General features: G+C 37.5%; 1 protein-coding gene across 9 annotated transcripts in view; it reads left to right on the top strand.

The window, feature by feature from the left end:
- LOC120540046 (voltage-dependent L-type calcium channel subunit alpha-1C-like) overlaps positions 1 to 22,450 on the top strand; it is a 1,017,626-nt gene that overhangs the window by 825,197 nt on the left and 169,979 nt on the right. For all 9 annotated transcript variants that reach the window (XM_039770507.1, XM_039770503.1, XM_039770506.1 and 6 more), the window contains exons 22-23: positions 5,158 to 5,264; positions 20,641 to 20,728. In XM_039770507.1, coding sequence (XP_039626441.1) covers positions 5,158 to 5,264; positions 20,641 to 20,728 — 195 coding nt within the window. The remainder of the gene's footprint in view (positions 1 to 5,157; positions 5,265 to 20,640; positions 20,729 to 22,450) is intronic.

The following is a 22,450-nucleotide window of genomic DNA, read 5'->3' as shown; positions in this document are numbered from 1 at the left end:
TGGATAAGGCCATGGTGGGCAGTTTCAGCCACCACATTGTGTTTATCTTGGCTGTTTCCAGTTCCCTTCAGAAGACACTTCCGTCAGTTATGTGAGATATAGATTTGAACAGTCCTACTAACCTTGAATTAAATGTGAATTTTACACTGAGATAATGGAAAAAGAAAATATGTATAGACTTAGACAAAATATAGGATGATATACTTAAAACATGAAAATCTGTGGGTTAAGGCCCAGACTTGTAGCTAAAAAAGGAGTCTGGAGTTCAGTTACACTATAGCTCATCTGGGCAAAAGCAAACTGCTGTGGACCAAGGTAGTCTACTACAAGAGCACTCATATACTGTAGTCTAGGATCAGCCTGTCAAGGTCTTTATGATTTGTAAAACAAATCATTTAGCCTGTGTTTCATAATTCTGAGTTTTTCATTCACTGCTTGAAAAAGGAAAAAAAAAATCAGTCCATAATAATATTTGCACTTACTATGCAAAATGTTGATCTTATTTTTAAATATATTTATAGTGAAAAAAAAAACCCTTAAGCCCATTACTTTGAAGATACATGCTAGATAGATGCTATCCAATAATACCTAAGTGCTTTTTATTAGGAAATTCTATAGAAGTCATATAGAAAAATCAATAAAACCATAATCCCACTTAATCAAACATTATACTGATAATTTCCATATTTTTTTTGATAAACAGCTGTGGAATATGTGATATGCTCTTTAGCTAGTGTGGTAATTAATTTGTCGTGTTATGATATTTTAACAGTTGTGGAGCTTGAATTTCACAGTATATTTTACAGTAATTAAGCACATTTAGTGCATTTGCTATGTGACTTAAAGGTGTTCTCATGAGAAAGGATGCAAGCAGACTACATTAGGCAGTCAGCATGAGAAAGGAGGCTGCCTTCAGCTTCTGTGCCGATTAAGAAAGGAACTGAGAATGATAAAAAAAAACTCACACAATGCTGGAAATTAATGATCTGTCTATAGGACAATTGTATGTGTATTTGCTGACCATGCTTACTTATAATATAGTATGGTTCATTTTGCTCTGTGTCCGGCTAGCAACTGGAAGCAGCCAGTGATGATAAGAAACTTTGTATGATGTAAGTAATCTAATTTTGTACCTTTTACAGTACTTGTGTATAAAAAGACCTCAACTAGCAGAAAAGGTTCTGCATCTTGTTACAGAATGCTGTGTGCATCTAGTTAATGTGCTCCCTCTTCAAAGAGATAAATGGTTTATGATTTAAACTTTCTCCTGCCTGTTTTCTCTTAGAGGTTTGAAGTCACCCAGGGGGTTACCGGTCATTACTATCACACTAGGTAGCAAAATTCTTCTTTGTTCGTATTTCACAAGCAGAGGAAAGCAGAGTTACATTTTTTGGGGTAATACAAATAACTACACTTATTTTGTAGGTTTCAAATAATCTGATGGAATTTCTGTGACCTTGTAGTATAATACATCATTCATAAAATGGATTGATAGTCTTCCTTAAACTCTTTTTAAACATAAATCAGTTTCTTTTAATTTGTTTAGTCTTCAGCAGGTTCACAAAGATCTGGAGCATATCCCAGCTTATTCAGGTGATATGGAGGTACATGGTCTAGATGGATAGCCAGTCTTTTGCAGTCATTCAGATGATAACACAACAGGCTTAAATCCACTTAAACAAATACTCCACCTAAAAATGGACATTTTCTTTTTGTTTCTTACCCAGTGTAGGTTGTAGTGATGGACAAGAAAAATTTTTACCTCATGTTTTCATGTAGAAATGAGAGAAAAAAAAAAAGTCTGATATGACAGAAGCCAATATTGACCAGTGCTGTACAATGGCAAATAATGTGGAAAAATGTCCATGGATAAAAGAGTAAAAAAATGTCAGGTTATGTATGTCCACAGGTCACCAGTCCATGCACACTATCATACTTACATTCACACACTGTCAGTTTGGAGTCACCAGTTAATCTGACTCGTAGGTCTTTAAGCATGTTACAGGAGAACCAGAGGGAAATCCATGCAAACATGGAGAAAATACCTGAAGCAAAAGGAAAACAATTTGGCATGAGATGCAAACCAAGGATGCTAAATTCATCAAGTGACATTGTTTTTTTCTGTTTAATCTTACATCTTTGAATCAGTTATTTAACTTATTAAAAGTTTTCAGCCTTATTGATAATTTAATACAGTCCTTTTCTTTTTCCATACCCTTTGTGTTTTTCTATAAGTATCAAAGAATTATCATTTGATAAAATGAGTACATTTAGTTAATTAACAGAAACCATATAAATCATTGCCTTCAATTTTATTTTTAATGAGGGGAATACAGTCCCATGTAATATAAATGGGGGGATTATATTGCCTTGGGTCTAATTCTAAATGCCCTTTAGAGGGAATAATATGGTTGATAACAGAATGCTTAATTTACAATAACATATGCACGTGATAAATGTATCCGTTGGCATTTGTTTCCAGAATTGACACAGTAGTAGGGTGTTATACCGTGTTAGCCATTATGGATTATTATTGCCTGAAGAAAGGACTTGAGTTGCCTTTAGCTTGCTTATTGTAATCTTTTTAGTTAGCCAATAAAAGGTGTCATTTTGCTTGACTTCTCACAACAAGAATTAACACATAAGTGATGCTTAATGAATACTATCAAAAGCAGAATGCAAACGTTATCACAGCTACATCATCTAGTAAATGGTAAGCTCATTTGGCACATTTCAATTTACAGAACTATTTATGGCAGCATTTGAAGGAATCATTAGTGACTGATAAAATGCAATGAAAAGTGATCTCTGGCTTCCCATCCATTATTCTAAACTTCCTGTAAAAGTAGTCTGGTATGTTTTCTCTTCAGTGTAATCAGATGTTTCGTGTTAATTAACTTGTTTTGGTTCATTCAGAAGTAACCCTGATCCTAGGCTTGAGATGAGAGAGAGGATGGGAGCATACACTGATACAGCGCATTACTGCACCCACCACACCACAAACCACCTCGGGTTCCTAAGTTGGGACCTGAGCACAGCTGTGCAACACCTCAGCACCACACAAGTTTGAATGGAGTGGGACAGCGTGAGGTCTGCCAATCCTGCCACAAACCCCCAAGTTTTCCCTGCAAGGTGGAGGACCTGCTTGCATGGCTGAATGCAGGTTATTTTTCATACCCAGGGCAGAGCAATTGCAGGTTAAGGGCCTTGCTCAAGGGCCCAATGGAGTGAAATCACCTCAGGCATTTACAGGACTTGAACCAGCAGCTCTCAGATTGCCAGCTCAGATCCTTAGCCTTAGCCACTTCTCCTAGTCTTGCCATAGTTCAGAAAAGTTGCAATCCCTTCATATACTGTGTACCATTCAGTACAGTAAATATACAGTATACCGTTCATATATTTGCCATGTGTGTATCTTATTTTCCTCACAGTTAAGCTGGTGTGCAAATTGTGCATCTACCAGATAATTTTCAACTATGAATTGGGCTGCTTTTAGTAGTGTACATTTCTGTAAGTCCACATTTCATTTGACACGCAGCTCATTCGACCAGTGCAATTTCATGTTTCCATCGTGTACTTAAGTTGCTTGAGTTCTTGAATATTGTGGAGGTTTTGAGGCAGTAGCTTGTATGTTTCCTAATAACTGAACAAATGTTGGATAAAGGGCAGCTCATTTCGATGATATTATAGTGTAATCGTGAGTACCCATTCAATTAGTTTGGAAGTTTTATTTATTCATTGCATTTAGAGATACAATGTGATGACTCAGCTTCCTTATATCCATCTCACTACAATTTCTAATAAACTGTACTCTTTCAACCTAACTCATCATTTTTGCTGTAAGACACTGAATTCTCAGTACAGTATTTAAAAAACATGCAGTGCTGGCGATACTATACTGTAAGTCAAGCCTTGTAAATGTTTTAATATGTAATATGCACTGAAATAACCACATAGCTTAATGCCTGTAAACCAGTGGGAAACAATATGAGAATATGAGTTCATAATGTGTCTTTTACCTAATAAATCACTTTTTTCTATCTCTATGTGTTCAGCAAACAACTTGAATGCCAAGTTTGTTTTGTGCATTTACAGTTGGAGCCAGGCTGTGGCTGTCTTGTCATCAATCCGTCCATTATCCAACCCACTACATCCTAACCACAGGGTCACGGGGGTCTGCTGGAGCCAATCCCAGCCAACACAGGGTGCAAGGCAGGAAACAAACCCCCGGGCAGGATGCCAGCCCACCGCAGGGTGTACACACACACACACCAAGCACACACTAGGGACAATTTAGAATCGCCAATGTACCTAACCTGCATGTCTTTGGACTGTGGGAGGAAACCCACGCAGACATGGGGAGAACATGCAAACTCCACGCAGGGAGGACCTGGGAAGCGAACCCGGGTCTCCTAAGAGGAAGCAGCGCTACCCACTGCACCACCGTGCCGCCCCCAGCTGTCTTGTTGTGTACATTACAATTATTTCCCTTTCAACGTGTAGCTACTCCACATGCAAAAAATAGAACTCTGAAAATTTTATTCTTTTGGATTTCATTATTTTTATGATTTCGTTTGTAAAGTACACTTAGTCGATAAAAAGAAGAAAAGAAGATAAAATCATGATGTTGTACATCATTGAGCTGTATTAGCCTTTCCTTTAGGTTTCCTCTGCAAAAGCATTTATTTGTAATTTATTAATGAAAAAGTTGCAGCGTGTCCCCCAAAGACATTGTTTCTGATTAGTCATTAATGTTACACATGGTCTTTTAATTCCTTTGTGAATACTCCAGCAAGATTTGTCTAGAATCATAAGTAAATTCCATTATCCAGCTTAACCATTTTATTGTTAAAACCTAAATAGATCAACTAATTCATCTGCTGAAAACAGGAATGGTACATTTTAAAATTACTAAGCGAATACCACTGAGTGGACTGTCATATTGCATAGTTTTTGAAATGTATTCTTGTGTACTTGTTATATATTTATTTAGTTAAAGTTTTAATTACTATTTTTAGAGGCTTACCTAAATAATTTTGTCATTTCTTTGTCAGTTTTGTATAAACCATTTTTGTTAAATATTTGTTTTATTTACAACATTTTCATTTAAAAAATTACTTAAATAGGCAATTCCTTTTTTTCCCTTTTTTTCTTAAGATGACTGCCTATGGAGCATTTCTTCATAAAGGATCATTCTGTCGCAACTACTTCAACATCCTTGACTTGGTGGTGGTCAGTGTTTCACTCATCTCATCTGGTATTCAGTAAGTCTAATCATGGAACTTACCTGAAGATCACATTTACTTCAAAACCATTACTAACATATTTATATGAAATCAGGCAATATTATGTTCTCTTTTAAGGTTTTTGCATAATTAAATGCAGCATCTTTGAGTTTTATCAAATAAATATGTATCAACATATTATTATTAATTCATTTTAAGGCATTTTAAACTACTAGAGACAAAAAAATGTACCGCATTGTAATTCAGCATTTTCAGAATTAAACAATGCATTTACTTACAGACAGCATAGTAGTATAGTGTAATGTCTCCATTTAGAGGAATTCAATTCCAGTTCATATGTATAGTAATCTTTTGGACATTGTATGCTTTTCTCAGTATTCACTTGGATATTCTTAAAGGAGATCTTTTTCCTCCCACTGTTTAACAACATATTGTTAGATGGTTTAAGATCTCTAGGTAGTACAGTACTTGTTTTGGCTCTTTTGAGTGTGTGTAAATGTGCCAATCCATGAACTGATGTTCATTTAATAGTTGGTCTTTGCCTTTAACTCACTGGTGCCATAACAAGGCTTTGTCTCCTGCAGACTTAATACTGGAGATAAAAAGAACAGAAAATAGGATTGGCTTTAATGATAAATGATGGATACCTGTTAATGAAGAAGTACAGGTACATTTGTGGCTTAAGGCAGTCTTTACAATGCAAGGAGATGGCTATGTGTGCAGTTTACTTGGAACACGTTTAAATTATAAGCTTAACCCCAAAAGTACAATGTACAACACCACTGCTGATTGCAAATCAAGAAGAGGCATGCCCTTTAGTCATGAGCTAGATCATCAAAACAGTACTTGTCCTTGCCAGAAATACTGCTCATTTACTAATTTTTTTTATAGCCCTGGAAATGAGCAGCGCAGAAGTGCTTAATGGCTAAAGTGTTAAAAAAATGATTCATTAAAGAAGATAAAATAAGCACTTGATATGAATTAAGCTCAGCCTTTCTGCTTTTCAATAGTGTGCAACTTCACATGATGCTTAAAGATGAAAACTGGACTAATGCATGAGAATATGTATTACATAGTAATATCTGCAATCAAAGTTTTGCAATGAAGTGGAGAAAAGATGTGTCTTCAACCTTCCTTTGAACATTATGATGTAATGAGCTAAAATATCAATATCAAAAATGGTATCATAAAAATATGAATGATCATTTTCAAGGAATTTTGTAAGAAACCTTTTAAGTAACCAGGCAATTTAAGATCTGTGGTGACGTACACAGTGCCTAGAACACATGGGATCTGACTTTTTACTTCATGGTTTACCTCTGCCATCTAATTTAAGGTTTAAGGAGCAGTAGGAGAAATAGCATTATGCCGATTTTACTGTAAAGGTGGGAGAAGAACAAAATAATTAATGTGTGGAAGGCAGACAGATCAGAGGTTGATGCTGTTGAGAAAGGGGATGAAAACCTTTAGAAAATAGATGTACAGTGGTCCTTCATACTTTCAACTTAATTCATTTCAGGAGACCATTTAAACTCTGAATTGTTTGAAGTCTGAATTAATTTTCCCCATAAGAACTAATAGAAAGTGAATTAATCTATTCCCAGAACCTAAACAATACCCATTTTGATAAATGTAAACAGTAAATACACATAATTTAAAGTGAAAGTAACATAATTAAATGCCCTAAATAATATATTAAAATATGAAAACAATAAATAAAATATGTAAATGCTGCATAAAAAAATGAAAATTGCATTTACTGTACCTTAGTGAGGAGAGCTGATATTCCATGAGGCTGGTGGAGGGAAAGAAAAAGGTTATTGTTTGGAAGGGAAGTCACCTTCCATAAACATGCTTTTGATAAGTTCCTTTTTCACCTCAGTCGTTGATACTATAACCTTCTTCATTGCTTCTACACTCTTTTTGGATGCCATGGTTAACAGATAGGGGTTACAGTATATATATAATGAAACAATCCAAAAATAAAGTGAAAAAAAAACACGGAAAACACAAAAGAATAACACAAAAGATACTTTCACTGTGAGAGCAAGACATGACTTGGGCACACAACAGATGACGTTTATACTTGCTGCGTAAGCACCATCTGTTGCTGCATTTATTTCATTTTACTCGCAGTTTGATCATTCAAAGTCCGGATCATTTTTTCGCGATTTTAGCATTCAGACTAAAATGTTTAAAGTTAAAATTGTTCAAAGTACGAGGTAGCACTGTACTGTACATTTTAGGCAATTTTAAACATGATAGATATGATCGATGAAAGATTTTAAGTTAAAGTATTAAAATTCTTTATGCATATAAAGCTAGAGTGTATTCTATGCATGGCTGCCTTCCAGTCCTTATATTAACTATTAATTGGAAGATCCTTTTCCCACCATACCCTAGGATCTTTGAAAGGAAGATTAAGTTTTTTTATATATTATTGAGATGCTGTCTGAGCCTTCAAGACTGATCAGTGTTTCTTCTGGAATAGAAATGGGTGGGAGGTTTGAAAATTTGGGTAGGTGTTTTTTTTTGCAGAATTTCTTATTTGAAAATAGTGGAATAATTGTGTTGCTGGGAAGTTAAATTTAAATGTTAATTGTTCATTAGATGCAAAAACATTATCTGTATACAGTTCTCTAAGTTTTTTAATCACGGATGCTTTCCAAAGATTAAATATTGATAGGTTTGAGAGGATTGAAAATGGTGATTATCTTTGCAGTGGAGCAACAGATTAAAGCTTCTCTGCCTTGAAGTTTATCCTGGACTAGCAAAATACCCGCGCTTCACAGCGGAGAAGTAGTGTGCTAAAGAAGTTATGAAAAAGAAAAGGAAACATTTTAATAATAACGTAACATGATTGTTAATGTAATTGTTTTGTCATTGATATGAGTGTTGTTGTCATATCTATCTATATATATCTATATATATATATCTATATCTATATATATCTATATATATATATCTATACATCTATATCTATATCTATATATATATCTATATATATATATATATATATATATATATATATATATAAAATACCAGCTTCAGCGGAGAAGTAGTGTGTTAAAGAAGCAATGAAAAAGAAAAGGAAACATTTTGAAAATAACGTAACATGATTGTCAATGTATGAGTGATGAGTGTTGCTGTCATATATATATATATATATATATATATATATATATATATACACACACACATATAAACATATATATATATACATATCCATACATATATACATATACATCTACATATATATATACATATCTACATATACACACATACATATACATACACACACATATACAGTATACACACAAACTCGGCTTCGCAAAAACTCGGGCATGGGAGGAGTTTGGAGAGGCCATGGAGAACGACTTTCGGACGGCTTCGAGGAGATTCTGGTCCACCGTCCGGCGTCTCAGGAGGGGGAAGCAGTGCAGTGTCAACACCGTATATAGTGGGGATGGTGCGCTGCTGACCTCGACTCGGGACGTTGTGGGTCGGTGGGAGGAGTACTTCGAAGACCTCCTCAATCCCACTAACATCCCTTCCAATGAGGAAGCAGAGCCTGGGGATTCTGAGGTGGGCTGTCCCATCTCTGGGACTGAAGTCACCGAGGTGGTCAAAAAACTCCTTGGTGGCAGGGCCCCGGGGGTGGATGAGATACGCCCGGAGTTCCTTAAGGCTCTGGATGTTGTAGGACTGTCTTGGTTGACACGTCTCTGCAACATCGCATGGACATCGGGGACAGTGCCTCTGGATTGGCAGACTGGGGTGGTGGTCCCCCTCTTTAAAAAGGGGGACCGGAGGGTGTGTTCCAACTATAGAGGGATCACACTCCTCAGCCTCCCTGGAAAAGTCTATTCGGGGGTTCTGGAGAGGAGGGTCCGTCGGATAGTCGAACCTCGGATTCAGGAGGAACAGTGTGGTTTTCGGTCCTGGTCGCGGAACAGTGGACCAGCTCTTCACCCTTAGCAGAGTCCTGGAGGGTGCATGGGAGTTTGCCCGACCGGTCTACATGTGTTTTGTGGACTTGGAAAAGGCATTCGACCGTGTCCCTCGGGAATCCTGTGGGGTGCTCGGGAGTATGGGGTACCGGACCCCCTGATAAGAGCTGTTCGGTCTCTGTACAACCGGTGTCAGAGCTTGGTCCGCATTGCCGGCAGTAAGTCGAGCCTGTTTCCAGTGAGAGTTGGACTCCGCCAGGGCTGCCCTTTGTCACCGATTCTGTTCATAACTTTTATGGACAGAATTTCTAGGCGCAGCCAGGGTGTTGAAGGGGTCCGGTTTGGTGGACTCAGGATTGGGTCACTGCTTTTTGCAGATGATGTTGTCCTGTTTGCTTCATCAGGCCGTGATCTTCAGCTCGACAGGCAGATCGGTGCGGCATCCGCAGTGATGCAGGCTCTGCATCGGTCTGTCGTGGTAAAAAAGGAGCTGAGCCGTAAGGCAAAGCTCTCAATTTACCAGTCGATCTACGCTCCTACCCTCACCTATGGTCATGAGCTATGGGTAGTGACCGAAAGAACGAGATCGCGAATACAAGCGGCTGAAATGAGTTTCCTCCGCAGGGTGTCTGGGCTTTCCCTTAAAGATAGGGTGAGAAGCTCAGTCATCCGGGAGGGGCTCAGAGTAGAGCCGCTGCTCCTCCGCATCGAGAGGAGTCAGATGAGGTGGCTCGGGCATCTGATCAGGATGCCTCCTGGACGCCTCCCTGGTGAGGTGTTCCGGCACGCCCAACTGGGAGGAGGCCCCGGGGAAGACCCAGGACACGCTGGAGGGACTATGTCTCCCGGCTGGCCTGGGAACGCCTTGGGATTCTCCCGGAAGAGCTGGAAGAAGTATCCGGGAGAGGGAAGTCTGGGCCTCTCTGCTTAAGCTGCTGCCCCCGCGACCCGACCTCGGATAAGCGGAAGAGGATGGATGGATGGATGATCTTAATATATACATATACACACACACACACACACACATATATATATATATATATATATATATATATATATATATATATATATATATATATATATATATATATATATATATATATATATATATATACACACACATATATACAGTCTTTGGGGTGCGAGCAACTGTTGCTGGGGTGCCAGAATCCATGAAGGAAGAAAATGAAAACAATTATTTGTACAAAATCTTAATTTATTTATCCATTCCTAAATAATTAAATGGGCAGGCTATTTCAGTATCAGTGCAATACGCTGTTTGTTAAAACGGATGACTCACGCTCTTACGTGCAAGTCTGCGTGGGTATTATGAACTATCGTATCTGTTCAAGTTCTATTTAAATTTTAAATGGAAGGAATTTTTATTTAGTCGACAGAATATTATTCCGGAATAAATCAACTCAAACCTTAAATAACTTATATTTTGCTCTCCATAAAAATATATCCAGTCTAAATTATACAAGTTAGAAATAAAGTAAACGTTAAAAGAACAAAGATTCAAATTTCTTTACTCTTATGTAATTTTACATAAAAAATAAACTTCAATTTTAAATATCCCAAAAGATTTTGCTCTCCATAAAAATATATCCTGTCAAAATTATACAAATTCAAATATGAACATGCTGCATAACAAAACCTGGAAATATAAATAAAATTTGTTCTTTTCAGCAATAACAAATCAAATCATTCAGTTGTCTTTGGTCATATGTCATGTTATTAGAGCTGGACGCCTGGTATCTTTTTTTGGCAACAAGTTTGTTTATGTTTGGTGTGAGGTTCTGTGTTGTGGAGATTCTCAGGATGGACAGCAGGTGCTCATCAGTGAGGTGACTCCTGTGTGCTGTTTTGTTAGTCTTCATGACTGAGAAGAGCTTCTCACACAGATATGTGCTACCAAACATGCACAAGGTTCGAGCCGCATGTAGACGAAGCTGGAGCAATCACTTTGTGATTTTGCACGGGTAAAAATGTCTGCTGGATTTAGGGTTACCACCCGTCCTTTAAAATACGGAATCGTCCCGTATTTGAGAATGAAATTGCGCGTCCCGTTTTGAATCAATACGGGACGGGTTTTGTTCCATATTTTTTTTATCATTTTTTTTAAAGCAGTGTCTCATGCAAATCATCCCACACGCATTTTATGAAGATGCCTCCTTTCCTACTTTTGATTGGGTAATACTTGATGTCATCGTTAGTTTGATTGGTCTTTTTAACTGTCCAGTGAGGAGGGCGGGTCTTTTAAGTAGAGTCTGCAAAGTGTGCATCCCTTATTTTTTTGTATTAAAAGTGGTAACCCTAGCTGGATTCTTCTTTAACTCTTCTGCTTTCTATATCTTCTGCATTGCATTCAGGTCTTTCAAGTTATCGTGATGTTTTGTCTCATAGTGCCGTCTTAGATTAAATTCTGTAATTACAGCCACATTAGCTCCACAAATGAGACACACGGGTTTACCGGCAATGTCAGTAAACATATACTCAGCCTCCCATCGATTTTTAAGGGCTCTATTTTCAGAATCAACTTTTCTTTTCGGCATCGTGTGGGCTAGCTTCGCAATAACTTGCAGCATCATAAGCTAGACTTGATTAACACGGTAAGTGTTCGGCAAGGCAGCTGAAGCGCTGCATTATGGGATCTGTAGTTTATTGTGTTACCAGCGCTTCATATCCCCGGGCCATTAATAACAATAATATACAACTCTCGTTTATATCCTGCGTCCACTCATTAAACTTGTATCCCGCATTACCCGTGGGCATGCACGCCAGCAGCAGCCTGTCTATGAACTTAATTTAAATTTTATGTTTACACCGTGCTTTGTTTCCGAAGTAGCAGCACTCATGAATATGTTTGTATATATGTCATTCGCTCGCTTCCTATTGTTTCGCTGCTTTCTCAATTATATAATGCATGTTTTCTTCAGTGCGTTTTGGAGCTCTTCCTGGTTTTCTACGTACTGCGTTAAAAGTCAGTTCACGTGATTACGTGGGAGGCGTGATGATGTCACACGAAACTCCGCCCCCACGGCTTTCACGTAAACAAACATTAGCTATTACCAGCAGTGTAGTTATATTTTTGTTTTCAACTAGGAAGACTGCAGTGGAGACACAGCAGTTCTATGGGAGACTGAAAACTGCAACCACACTGTCATCAAAGACATTTTTAGAGCCCATGAGGCAACACAGCAGGGAAAAACACTGAGAGAAGTGAGTATGTTATTTGCTGATGGTGATAGCAGTTTTATAAAGGAATTGTATAAAGTTTGCAGTCAGAGTATCCCATGTCACAAAAATTGGCTTGGCTTCAGAAAACAAACACACTACACATTTATCATAATGGTTATTTTAATCTTTGGCAGGACATTCAAAATTTCTTTGAGAACACTCTGTCACAGAAGAAAAGAAAGCTGCCCAGTGAGAAACCAATGGAACTGGTGCCTAATCAAGTAACACTGTACTAATAAACTCTTATTTATGTATTTATTTATTTAGTTTTTTAGTTATTTCAGGCTGCCATAATTATTCACCTGTGTTCAAAAAGATATTTGTCCTTTGAAAGCCATGATGAATAAAAGCAAATTGACAGCATTGTGGTCTCTTGTGGTATGCTGACTGATAAAGAGGTTGTGATGGCCCAACTGTATTCCCAACCAGCTTTAAACAATGAACAGATAAGAAGAATGCTACAGTCGTGGTTGAATTTTGGTATTTATTCTCATCAAGTATGGACAGTGAGCCTTTTGTGCACCCTGGAAGCAAGGGTGCAGAAAGTCTAGAAAATCAGAGATACAGACACAGACATCGAACCACTCGGTCTGGATTATGATGCCCTACAGTTTCAACAAAACATAATCAGACAGAGTTCTGCAAGACGGCAAGAAAAGAGAGCTGCATGAATTCTGTACTGATAGACATGAGAGATCTGCAGCTTTGGTTTTTATGACTGTAGCGAGGGAGACTTACAGTTGACATGTTTACAAGGTGCATTAGTGCCTAACCCAGAAACCTCAAGCTTTACTTATCCACTTGTTGAGATGAGAGTGCCTCCATTCAAGTGATGCAGATATGGGATTAATGTAATGAGTAGTTGTGAAAACCACAAAAATCTAACGTTGCACTATATGAAATTCAGTAAAAAAGGAAAAATGAAACACTAATACAAAAGACATTGGGTATATGGGTGTTATCTGATTATTATTGTTCAATAAACATGCTCATTTTTGTGTTGAACCATTATTTGGTATGTACCTCAGTACTTTCCTGCTTGCATTCATTGTAGCATTAAAAGACAAGTATCCATTTTGTGCTTTATTGTGATCCTAAGTAATATCTTTCAAACACATAGGAATTAACTTATAATGTGATCTTTTTTTCCAAGAATTTGAAAGATGAAAAAATATCTTTATGAATAATGTTGTGCAATATACTTCTTGAAAGAGCATCTAAGCAACACTTTTTTTCTTTTAACACAGTACTGCCCATAATTTAACAAGCCAAGCTGAAGCATAAATGAACAGGTCTGGAGATGTTGTATCATTTCTGTTCCTAGGTTGGTCTACTCTTGCACCTTAACATCAACAGACACACACTCTATTCAACAACGACATATGCAGTATTCCACTCACTTTATTGCATTCCACATGGGATCTCATCGACATAAGTATTTATTAGTGATGCTTGCAATGTCTGCCACACAAGGGTTCACTGTCTCTGGTACTAACAAGACACATGAAGGCTCATATACTGTACCTTTTGATTATATGCCACTTACTAACCAACGGTGTCTTACTTCTGCTGCACTTGTTCTTCTATTGAGGTGTGTCAGCCTTGATAAACTCTGAAGGTAATAGCAAATGTTAATCTCTCCTGCGCCAGATGCTGTAATATTTACTTTATTGCTTCATTCACTGTAAAAATTAATACAAAGTATTGAAATGTAGAAGCAATGTAGTTTTAATTAAAGAGCAACAATAGCAATGGAAGAAAATAAAATAGATAACAAAAGTCTTCCTACACAGTACTGTATATAGTCTAAGAAAAGTTTGCTGTTCTGGGCCTGCACCAAATTAACATTATTCTGGACAAAAATTTTTAATTACCTTTCAGACACCCTTGGACTCACAGTCCCTCCTAACCCATTAACAGCTGTGTTTGGGGTTTTTCCAGTGGGGCTTAAAGTGGAGAAAGACAAACAAATTGTGATTGCATTCACTACACTCTTGGCACGCAGACTCATTCTGACTAACTGGAAGAACCCAAACTCTGCTCTTTTAAGTCAGTGGGAAACCGATGTGTTATATTATTTGAAATTGGAAAAAATCAAATACTCAGTTAGAGGATCCGTACAGACTTTTTTCAAAACATGGCAGGATCTAATCAGTAATATTTTAAAATACGCTCATAAAGCACAGAGAATTTATTCATTTAGGTATGTTTACAAGCCTTAAATTTCACGCCGTTTGGCTTGTTCTCTCTCTCAGGGGTGGGGATGGATCTGTCCTTAACTCAATTTTTCTTTTTGTAAAAACTTGATTGCTTTGTATGCATTGCAATAAAATTAATAAAGAAAAAAAAAAAGGAAAGAAAAGTTTGCTGAAAATCTGCAATATCAAGGGTGGATGATGTCCTGGGTGTCTTTTTACTTTCTTGTATACATAGTATCGAGAAAGTATAAGAATTGTGAAAAAATTCAACCTTGAGATTTTGATGAATCTTAATGTTTTAGACTTTTCTGAGTCTTGAAATACCATTTTTGAAATTATGTCTGTCTGTGTGTAAACACAATAACTCTAATACTTTGACCAAGGTCAATAAGATTTTGTACACCTGCTTTATATCAAAAGTAAGGAATCCCATCAACTTTTGGGGCACTTCTGGCAACCGGAAAGAGCTGTGAGTGTCTGGAACAGATTAACAAGTAAATGTGATTGATGCAGAAACCTTGCCAACCTATAAAAGATAAGGTAATGAGATAATGGGACAGCTTAGCTATTAGCTGTGGAATAGATGAATGATCACTCACTCAATTAATTAATATCAGTTTTCCCTTCAGCAATGCTGGTAATCAATTTTGACAATCACCAAGTCACCCCACAACCCACATTAGCTTGCAAGTTAGATGAAGGTTGAGCGAGGGATCTCTGTTTCACTTCCCAGCCAGGGCACCAGAAATATGATGAGATCTGTACAATTTATGAACAGATTGTCAAAAGTCTACATTAAACTCTTTCGTTGTTGTGGTTTGACGCAGCTACAGACTTATTTTCACTAGTAATTCAGATATGCTTGTTGCAATAAACAATATGATACTGTTTATTTACAACATAAGGATAATAGTACAGTATCTATACTAATAAAAGGTAAAGCCCTCACTGACTGACTCACTCACTGACTGACTGACTGACTCATCACTAATTCTCCAACTTCCCGTGTAGGTAGAAGGCTAAAATTTGGCAGGTTCATTCCTTACAGCTTCCTTACAAAAGTTGGGCAGGATTCATTTCAAAATTCTACGCGTAATGGTCATAACTGGAAGCTGTTTTTCTCCATTTACTGTAATGGAGATGAGCTTGAACGCCGTGGGGGCGGAGTTTTGTGTGACATCATCACGCCTCCCACGTAATCACGCAGTACATAGAAAACCAAGAAGACCTACAAAAAGCGCTGAAGAAAACATGCATTATATAATTGAGAAGGCAGCGAAACAATAAGAAGCGAGCGAGTGACATATACAACCATATTCATGAGTTCTGCTACTTCGGAAACAAAGCACGATGCAAACCTACACCTTAAATTAAGTTCATAGACAGGCTGCCGCTGGCGTTTGTAATTTAGTGCCTGCCCATATAAGGCCGTCCGTCAGCGGCAATCCAATAGCAAACTGCCACTAAATATTCACGGGTGAAGGACTGTGCTTATGCAGAGGAAGATGAGATGGTCAGGGTGGTGTTTGGCACAAACTCAGCGAAACTGTGAGAGAAAGTTTTAAGTGCCAGGACTAAGGTAACATTAAATACAGCCATGGACATAGCACGAGATGGCACCAGCACAGCTGGGAACCTTCGATGCATGTACACCGAGAAGCTCACAGGAACTGACGCAGTGCACAGACAAAAAGCAACAGTTCCAAAGAGCGCTGAACAAAACACAATTACACAATTGAAAAGGCAGCAAAAATATGAAGCGTCTGATACATACAAGCATATTCATAAATCCAGCTACTGCGGAAACAAAGCACACGGTGGAAAAAGTCAATGTCCTGCTAAAGGAAGACAGTGTAAAAAACCTGTGCATGCAGTGTGTCAGGTCTCAGATAAAGAAGAAGACGAGCTGTTTATTGATGCAGTAAGAAACGAATCGATGAATGAAACCTGTCATCTTTACAACGATTGACAAACACGGAATGTAACTTGAACACAACACATCCTACAAATACGAACCTGATTGAAAGAAATAATGATAATCAAATCCTTGATGACAGCAACACTCAGTAACACTCACAAAACAAATACTGTATATTGACAGTCATGTTACGTTATTTTTAAAATGTTCCCTTTTCTTTTTCTAGCTTTTTTAACACACTACTTCTCCGCTGTGATACGCGGGTATATATATATCCCGATCTACATACTCGAATAATGGATACTTTATTCGCCATCAATGATTGTTTTGGTAAAGCCATACTCAGTGTATTCATTAGATGAACGGTAAAAAAGTAAGAGCGAGGGAGGATGACTTATTGAGGCATGCAGGCTGTAGTGCGTCAACTCTATCTGAATTGCACGATCACATTTGAAAAAATATATCTTTTCAAGTTCTATTTAGTCCATATGTGTCAAACTCAAGGGCGGGCCACATCCGCCCGGCGTAATTATATCCGCCCGAGATCATTTTATATACTGTATTATTGTTATTAATGGCCCGGGTATATGAAGCGCTGGTAACACAATAAACTACAGATCCCATAATGCAGCGCTTCAGCTGCCTTGCCGAACACTTACCGCGTTAATCAAGTCTACCTTATGATGCTGCAAGTTATTGCGAAGCTAGCTCACACGATGCTGAAGAGAAATGGTGATTCTGAAAATAGAGCCTTTAAAAACCGATGGGAGGCTGAGTATATGTTTACTGACATTGCCGGTAAACCCGTGTGTCTCATTTGTGGAGCTAATGTGGCTGTAATTACAGAATTTAATCTAAGACGGCACTATGAGACAAAACATCAGGGTAACCTGAAAGACCTGAATGCAATGCAGAAGATACAGAAAGCAGAAGAATTAAATAAGAATCTGACACTTCAGCGGACGTTTTTACCCGTGCACAATCACAAAGTGATTTCAAGTGAAGCTGCTTTTATGGGAGACACAAATGCACCAGTGCAACTTACATCACTTTCCCTGTTGCCAAGTAATGTTGAACCAAGTCGGCACTACGGTGTTCCCAAATACGCACTTTGCTGATAAACTGAGCGCACTGAGTTTGCACGGCGCTTTGGTGACTTTGAAGAACTTCTCAAGTTTCAAACACACCACTTAGGTTCTCTTGTTGCTAGCAAAATTATGCCTGCTGGGTCAACTGGTGATCAGTCAATTCCCCGTTGTTGGCAACGTGAATGCATGGCTTTTACGTATGCGCTCTTCCTCTGTCCGTGCCCTTGCTATCTTCAGTAAGTTTTGATTAATGGCACCCCTCTTCCATCATCTGTTACAAGCAGTCTTCCATTTTTTCAGCCCTGGTTACTCTTGTAGTAAATGGGATAATGGGATTACAACAGCTTCATTACCGACACACTCTCTAAGCACTAGCATCTCTGCTGAACAGCAGAAGTTATAGTTATTTTGAACAATGAGCTGATAGAGGCAAACAATGAGTTAGGATGTGTTTCAGGTCTTTAAAGGAAGAAATAAAGATCTTGCACAGAGTACTTGGGCTCACACAAGACAATCCTTTTGGCTGGCCATTGATGCAAAGTTCTGTATATCAGTGTTACTCATCCTTAAGTTATAGCCCTTTGTTCAGACATGGATATCCAGCTCATGCCTCTGAGTGGTGTCCCTGTGATGGTCCATAGTCTTGTTTCAAACATCTTATCAGATAAAGCGAGAAGGCTGCATTCTGGCGAGGGGCCCGCCATTTAAACTGAGACTTTTTAGCAGGCAATAAGAGTCTCTGGCAGCAGCATTTTACTAAAAAACTGCTATGTTCTAAAGAACCTTTGGATAGGTTTTCATAAAGTGAAATTTATTTTATTTTTATCATTTCTTTAACTATTTTAGTTTAAATGTGAGGATAGCCTTTTCTCACAGTAGTAGGGTAGGCAAATTAGGGATTCTTCAATTTGAGTAACATAAGGCCAATTGGTAATTGTAACAGGTCATTTGTTAAGTGGAAAAATTCAATCAGTGTTAACCTATGCAGTATTATTACACATTACACAGTATTATTATTGTGGAACCAACACTCTTGGGCAGAAGTAACATTTTTATTCCAGTAAGACCCAATATTTCCAGTAAGGACTATCCTCAAAACATATATGACCCAATAAGGTAGGTGTCTTGACACAAGGTGTATTTCGGATAATCTGAGTCTAGCGAGAGAAATGCATGCAGTGTATAATTTTGAATCAAATTAGGCCATGCTTAGGAAAACTGACAGTGTATTTTATTGAGGACTGACTTCCATCGATAATCTTAAAATCTACTTCAAAGGTCCTATTCCCAATACTGCCTCTAAATCACTAGCAATGTACACCTATACGTGCTCTAGAGTAGCTTCTAAATGCTACTACTAACAATAATAGTTTATTTCTATAGTGCCTTTCCTATGCTAACCTTTATCAGAGATATATAGTTTCTACAGTTACTACTTTGGCAAGGTTATTAAAGTTGGGCAGGTTTCATGTGGCAAAGTCTCAAACTTCCATTTAGTAAATTTATTGTTTTAATGAAATGTAATCTTTGGGACACAGTTGTTCAAAAGAAGCAAATAAATGGTTAATATGAAAATCTGTAACAGTCCCAATGCCATACTCATTCCGTTTGTTAACTTTTGTGTGCTTTAGGGATGGTGGGGGTATAATTTACAGTAACATCTTAGTCATAAAGTGTCTCGTGCATTGGCACTTATTCAGTGTGAGTGCTGAGTGCTACTAAAGCATACACTGGGATGTTGTGGCATTACTTCTCATCGTCACTTTCCAATTCAGCACAAGTTAATTTCTTTAAAGTTAGTCTCTTAATATTTTTATTTGCAACCCTTTAGTACATTTGCAACAAAAGCAGCAACATGTCCCGTATAGCGCCCGCATCATCTGTTTTAGATTTCTGAGGAGCTATAGTAACTAATTCTCCTAGCTATTGCAAGATAAACATATGACCAACTGAGTAATGTCTTTTTCTAGCACTTTCTATAAGTTGCCTAAGTTAAATGGGAAAAGGTGTTTAAATTGTTACTGTACATAATTAAGACTGTGAAGCAGTTAAAGGAAACAAATTGTATTAATGCACAAAGTATTTTATCAAATAATATCTAATTTACCTGATTACTAGTAATTATACTGCATTTGGATTTTTTTCCTTAATATTTTTTCTATGTCAATGTTTTTAATGCAATTATCCAATCACAGATTTGTTTTTATCTTATGATGTTGATTTTATGTGCCACATCTAACAATACTGATAACAAAATTTACATTTATTATACCCTGTTACATTTAATTTATCCACAAACTTCTGTATAAGATGATGAAATAAACAGCTTGGATTGCTTAAATGCAGCAAACATTTAATCTTTTTAAACTTTTCCAGTTAGCTTATTTTCTTGAATAAACCATATAAATGTAATCCACACTGCTCCTTGGTATGTTGTATATGTTGACTGCAAAGGAACAAGAGAAGCGAATTTTAAATCAAATGCCATTCTCATTATGAACATGGGAAAAAGGCTAATAAGATTTTAGCTCAATAAATATGAAAGAAGGAATTTTGGATCACAATTTTAAAAATGGATAATGCATTTTTACTAAAATGAAAAACTACAGAAATAAATAACATTTTTAATGTATACTGAAGGATTGTATACTTATCGAAATGTTATGAAATTATGAATGTAAGACTTCTTTGATAAAAATAAATGTTCCAACTTGATGCATTATACTTAGTGGAACTGGATAAAACTCCAGGCATTCTTAAATCCAAGATGATACAAACTCTTTACAATCCAGGAAGGCCACAGTTCCACATGAGTATCCAGCAGTTTTATTTAAAAAAAACACACACCGTGTTGTTACATACAATGTGTATTCCACTGTAAATGTTTAGAACGTATTCTCACCATTTAAAAGACAGCATATTCAAACTTAAAGCCTATTATCACTGGAATATCATGTTATTAATAGATGAAAATCATGCTTTCTGTGTTGTGTTTGGCAGGTCAAGTGCGATTAATGTTGTGAAGATTCTGCGTGTGCTAAGAGTGCTCAGACCTTTGAGAGCTATCAACAGAGCTAAGGGGTTAAAGGTAAGAATGTTCCTACAATTATCTTTGTTCACTTTCTGACTATAAATGATTTTTCTTATTTGTAAGTTGAGTGTAAACATTTTGTGCCATTCATAGTATTTAATCTCATCATTCATGATCATGTATCAGCATGGTGTACTTATTTTAACTTCTTATAATTTAGTCAATTCCAGTGCAATATTTCACAAAGACCGTGTCACGTATTAGGTAAAATTAGCAGCATGACTTTTAAAGTTAATATAGTCAAGTCATTTGTAGATTATTATATAAAATTTTCCATTATATGTTCATTTAATTATTAGCATGTTTAGTGGTGACTAGTCTCTTAAATAACTAATACAGTGCTAATTCAAGTTACTGACCTATAATTTACAATTATTTTAAAAAATATTGAAAATTGTCGCAAAATATTCTCTAATACGGCAAATAAGGGACATTGCCAGTTACCATTAATTATATTTCTTTGCACATATCAATTTAGCTTCCTTAATAAAAAATAATTATAACCCATTGATCTGTGTGAGTTTGCTAATTTCATTGTTCCAAACTCTATAATAATCTGCACTTAATGAAACTCCATCCATCCATTATCCAACCCGCTATATCCTAACTACAGGGTCACAGGGGTCTGCTGGAGCCAATCCCAGCCAACACTGGGCTCAAGGCAGGAAACAAACCCCAGGCAGGGCGCCAGCCCACCGCATGGCACATACACACACACACACCAACCACACACTAGGGACAATTTAGGATCGCCAATGCACCTAACCTGCATGTCTTTGGACTGTGGGAGGAAACCCATGCAGACACAGGGAGAACATGCAAACTCCATGCAGGGAGGACCCGGGAAGAGAACCTGAAAAGATTTTCTACTGCTTTTTGATAACTACCATAGAACTGTAATGCTTCGCCTATAAAAGGACTTTACAACATATTGTTTCTAAGTCTTCATCTAATACTGTGGTGGCTACAGTTGCCTTTCTTTATCTGGTACACTTTTTGACATTAACCTGCATGTCCCCTGTTTATATATTTGAATAAAACTACGTTCTAATCACCTGTTCTTTATTGTCCTTTTAGGCCAGTAACACACCTTGATGTTAACATTTTGTACAGAAATGTAACTTTTACAATGCACATCATAGTCCACTGGGACTCCTGTCTAATCTTGTCTGTCAACATGTCCATCACCATTGCAAATAAGAAGGGGCTCAGAGCCGATCCCTGATGTAATCCCACCACCATGTTGAATGCATCTGTCGCTCCAACCGCAGACCTCACCACGGTCACACTTCCCTCGTACATATCCTGTACAACTCTTACGTACTTCTCTGCCACTCCCGATTTCTTCATACAATACCAAAGCTCCTCTCGAGGCACCCTGTCATATGCTTTCTCCAGGTCCACAAAGACACAATGCAACTCCTTCTGGCCTTCTTTAAACTTCTCCATCAACATCATCAGAGCAAATATTGCATCCGTGGTGCTCTTTCTTGGCATGAAACCATACTGCTGCTCACTAATCATCACCTTTCTTCTTAACCTAGCTTACACTACTCTTTCCCATAACTTCATGCTATGGCTCATCAATTTTATTTCCCTGTAGTTACTGCAGTCCTGCACATCCCCCTTATTCTTAAATATTGGCACCAGTACACTTCTTCTCCACTCCTCAGGCATCCTCTCACTTTTCAAGATTACATTAAACAATCTGGTGAAAAA

Source organism: Polypterus senegalus, chromosome 12 (genome assembly GCF_016835505.1).
Source record: "Polypterus senegalus isolate Bchr_013 chromosome 12, ASM1683550v1, whole genome shotgun sequence".
NCBI lineage: Eukaryota > Metazoa > Chordata > Cladistia > Polypteriformes > Polypteridae > Polypterus > Polypterus senegalus.
The sequence above is the reverse complement of the archived record's forward strand: the minus strand, read 5'-3'. Positions and strand labels throughout refer to the sequence as shown.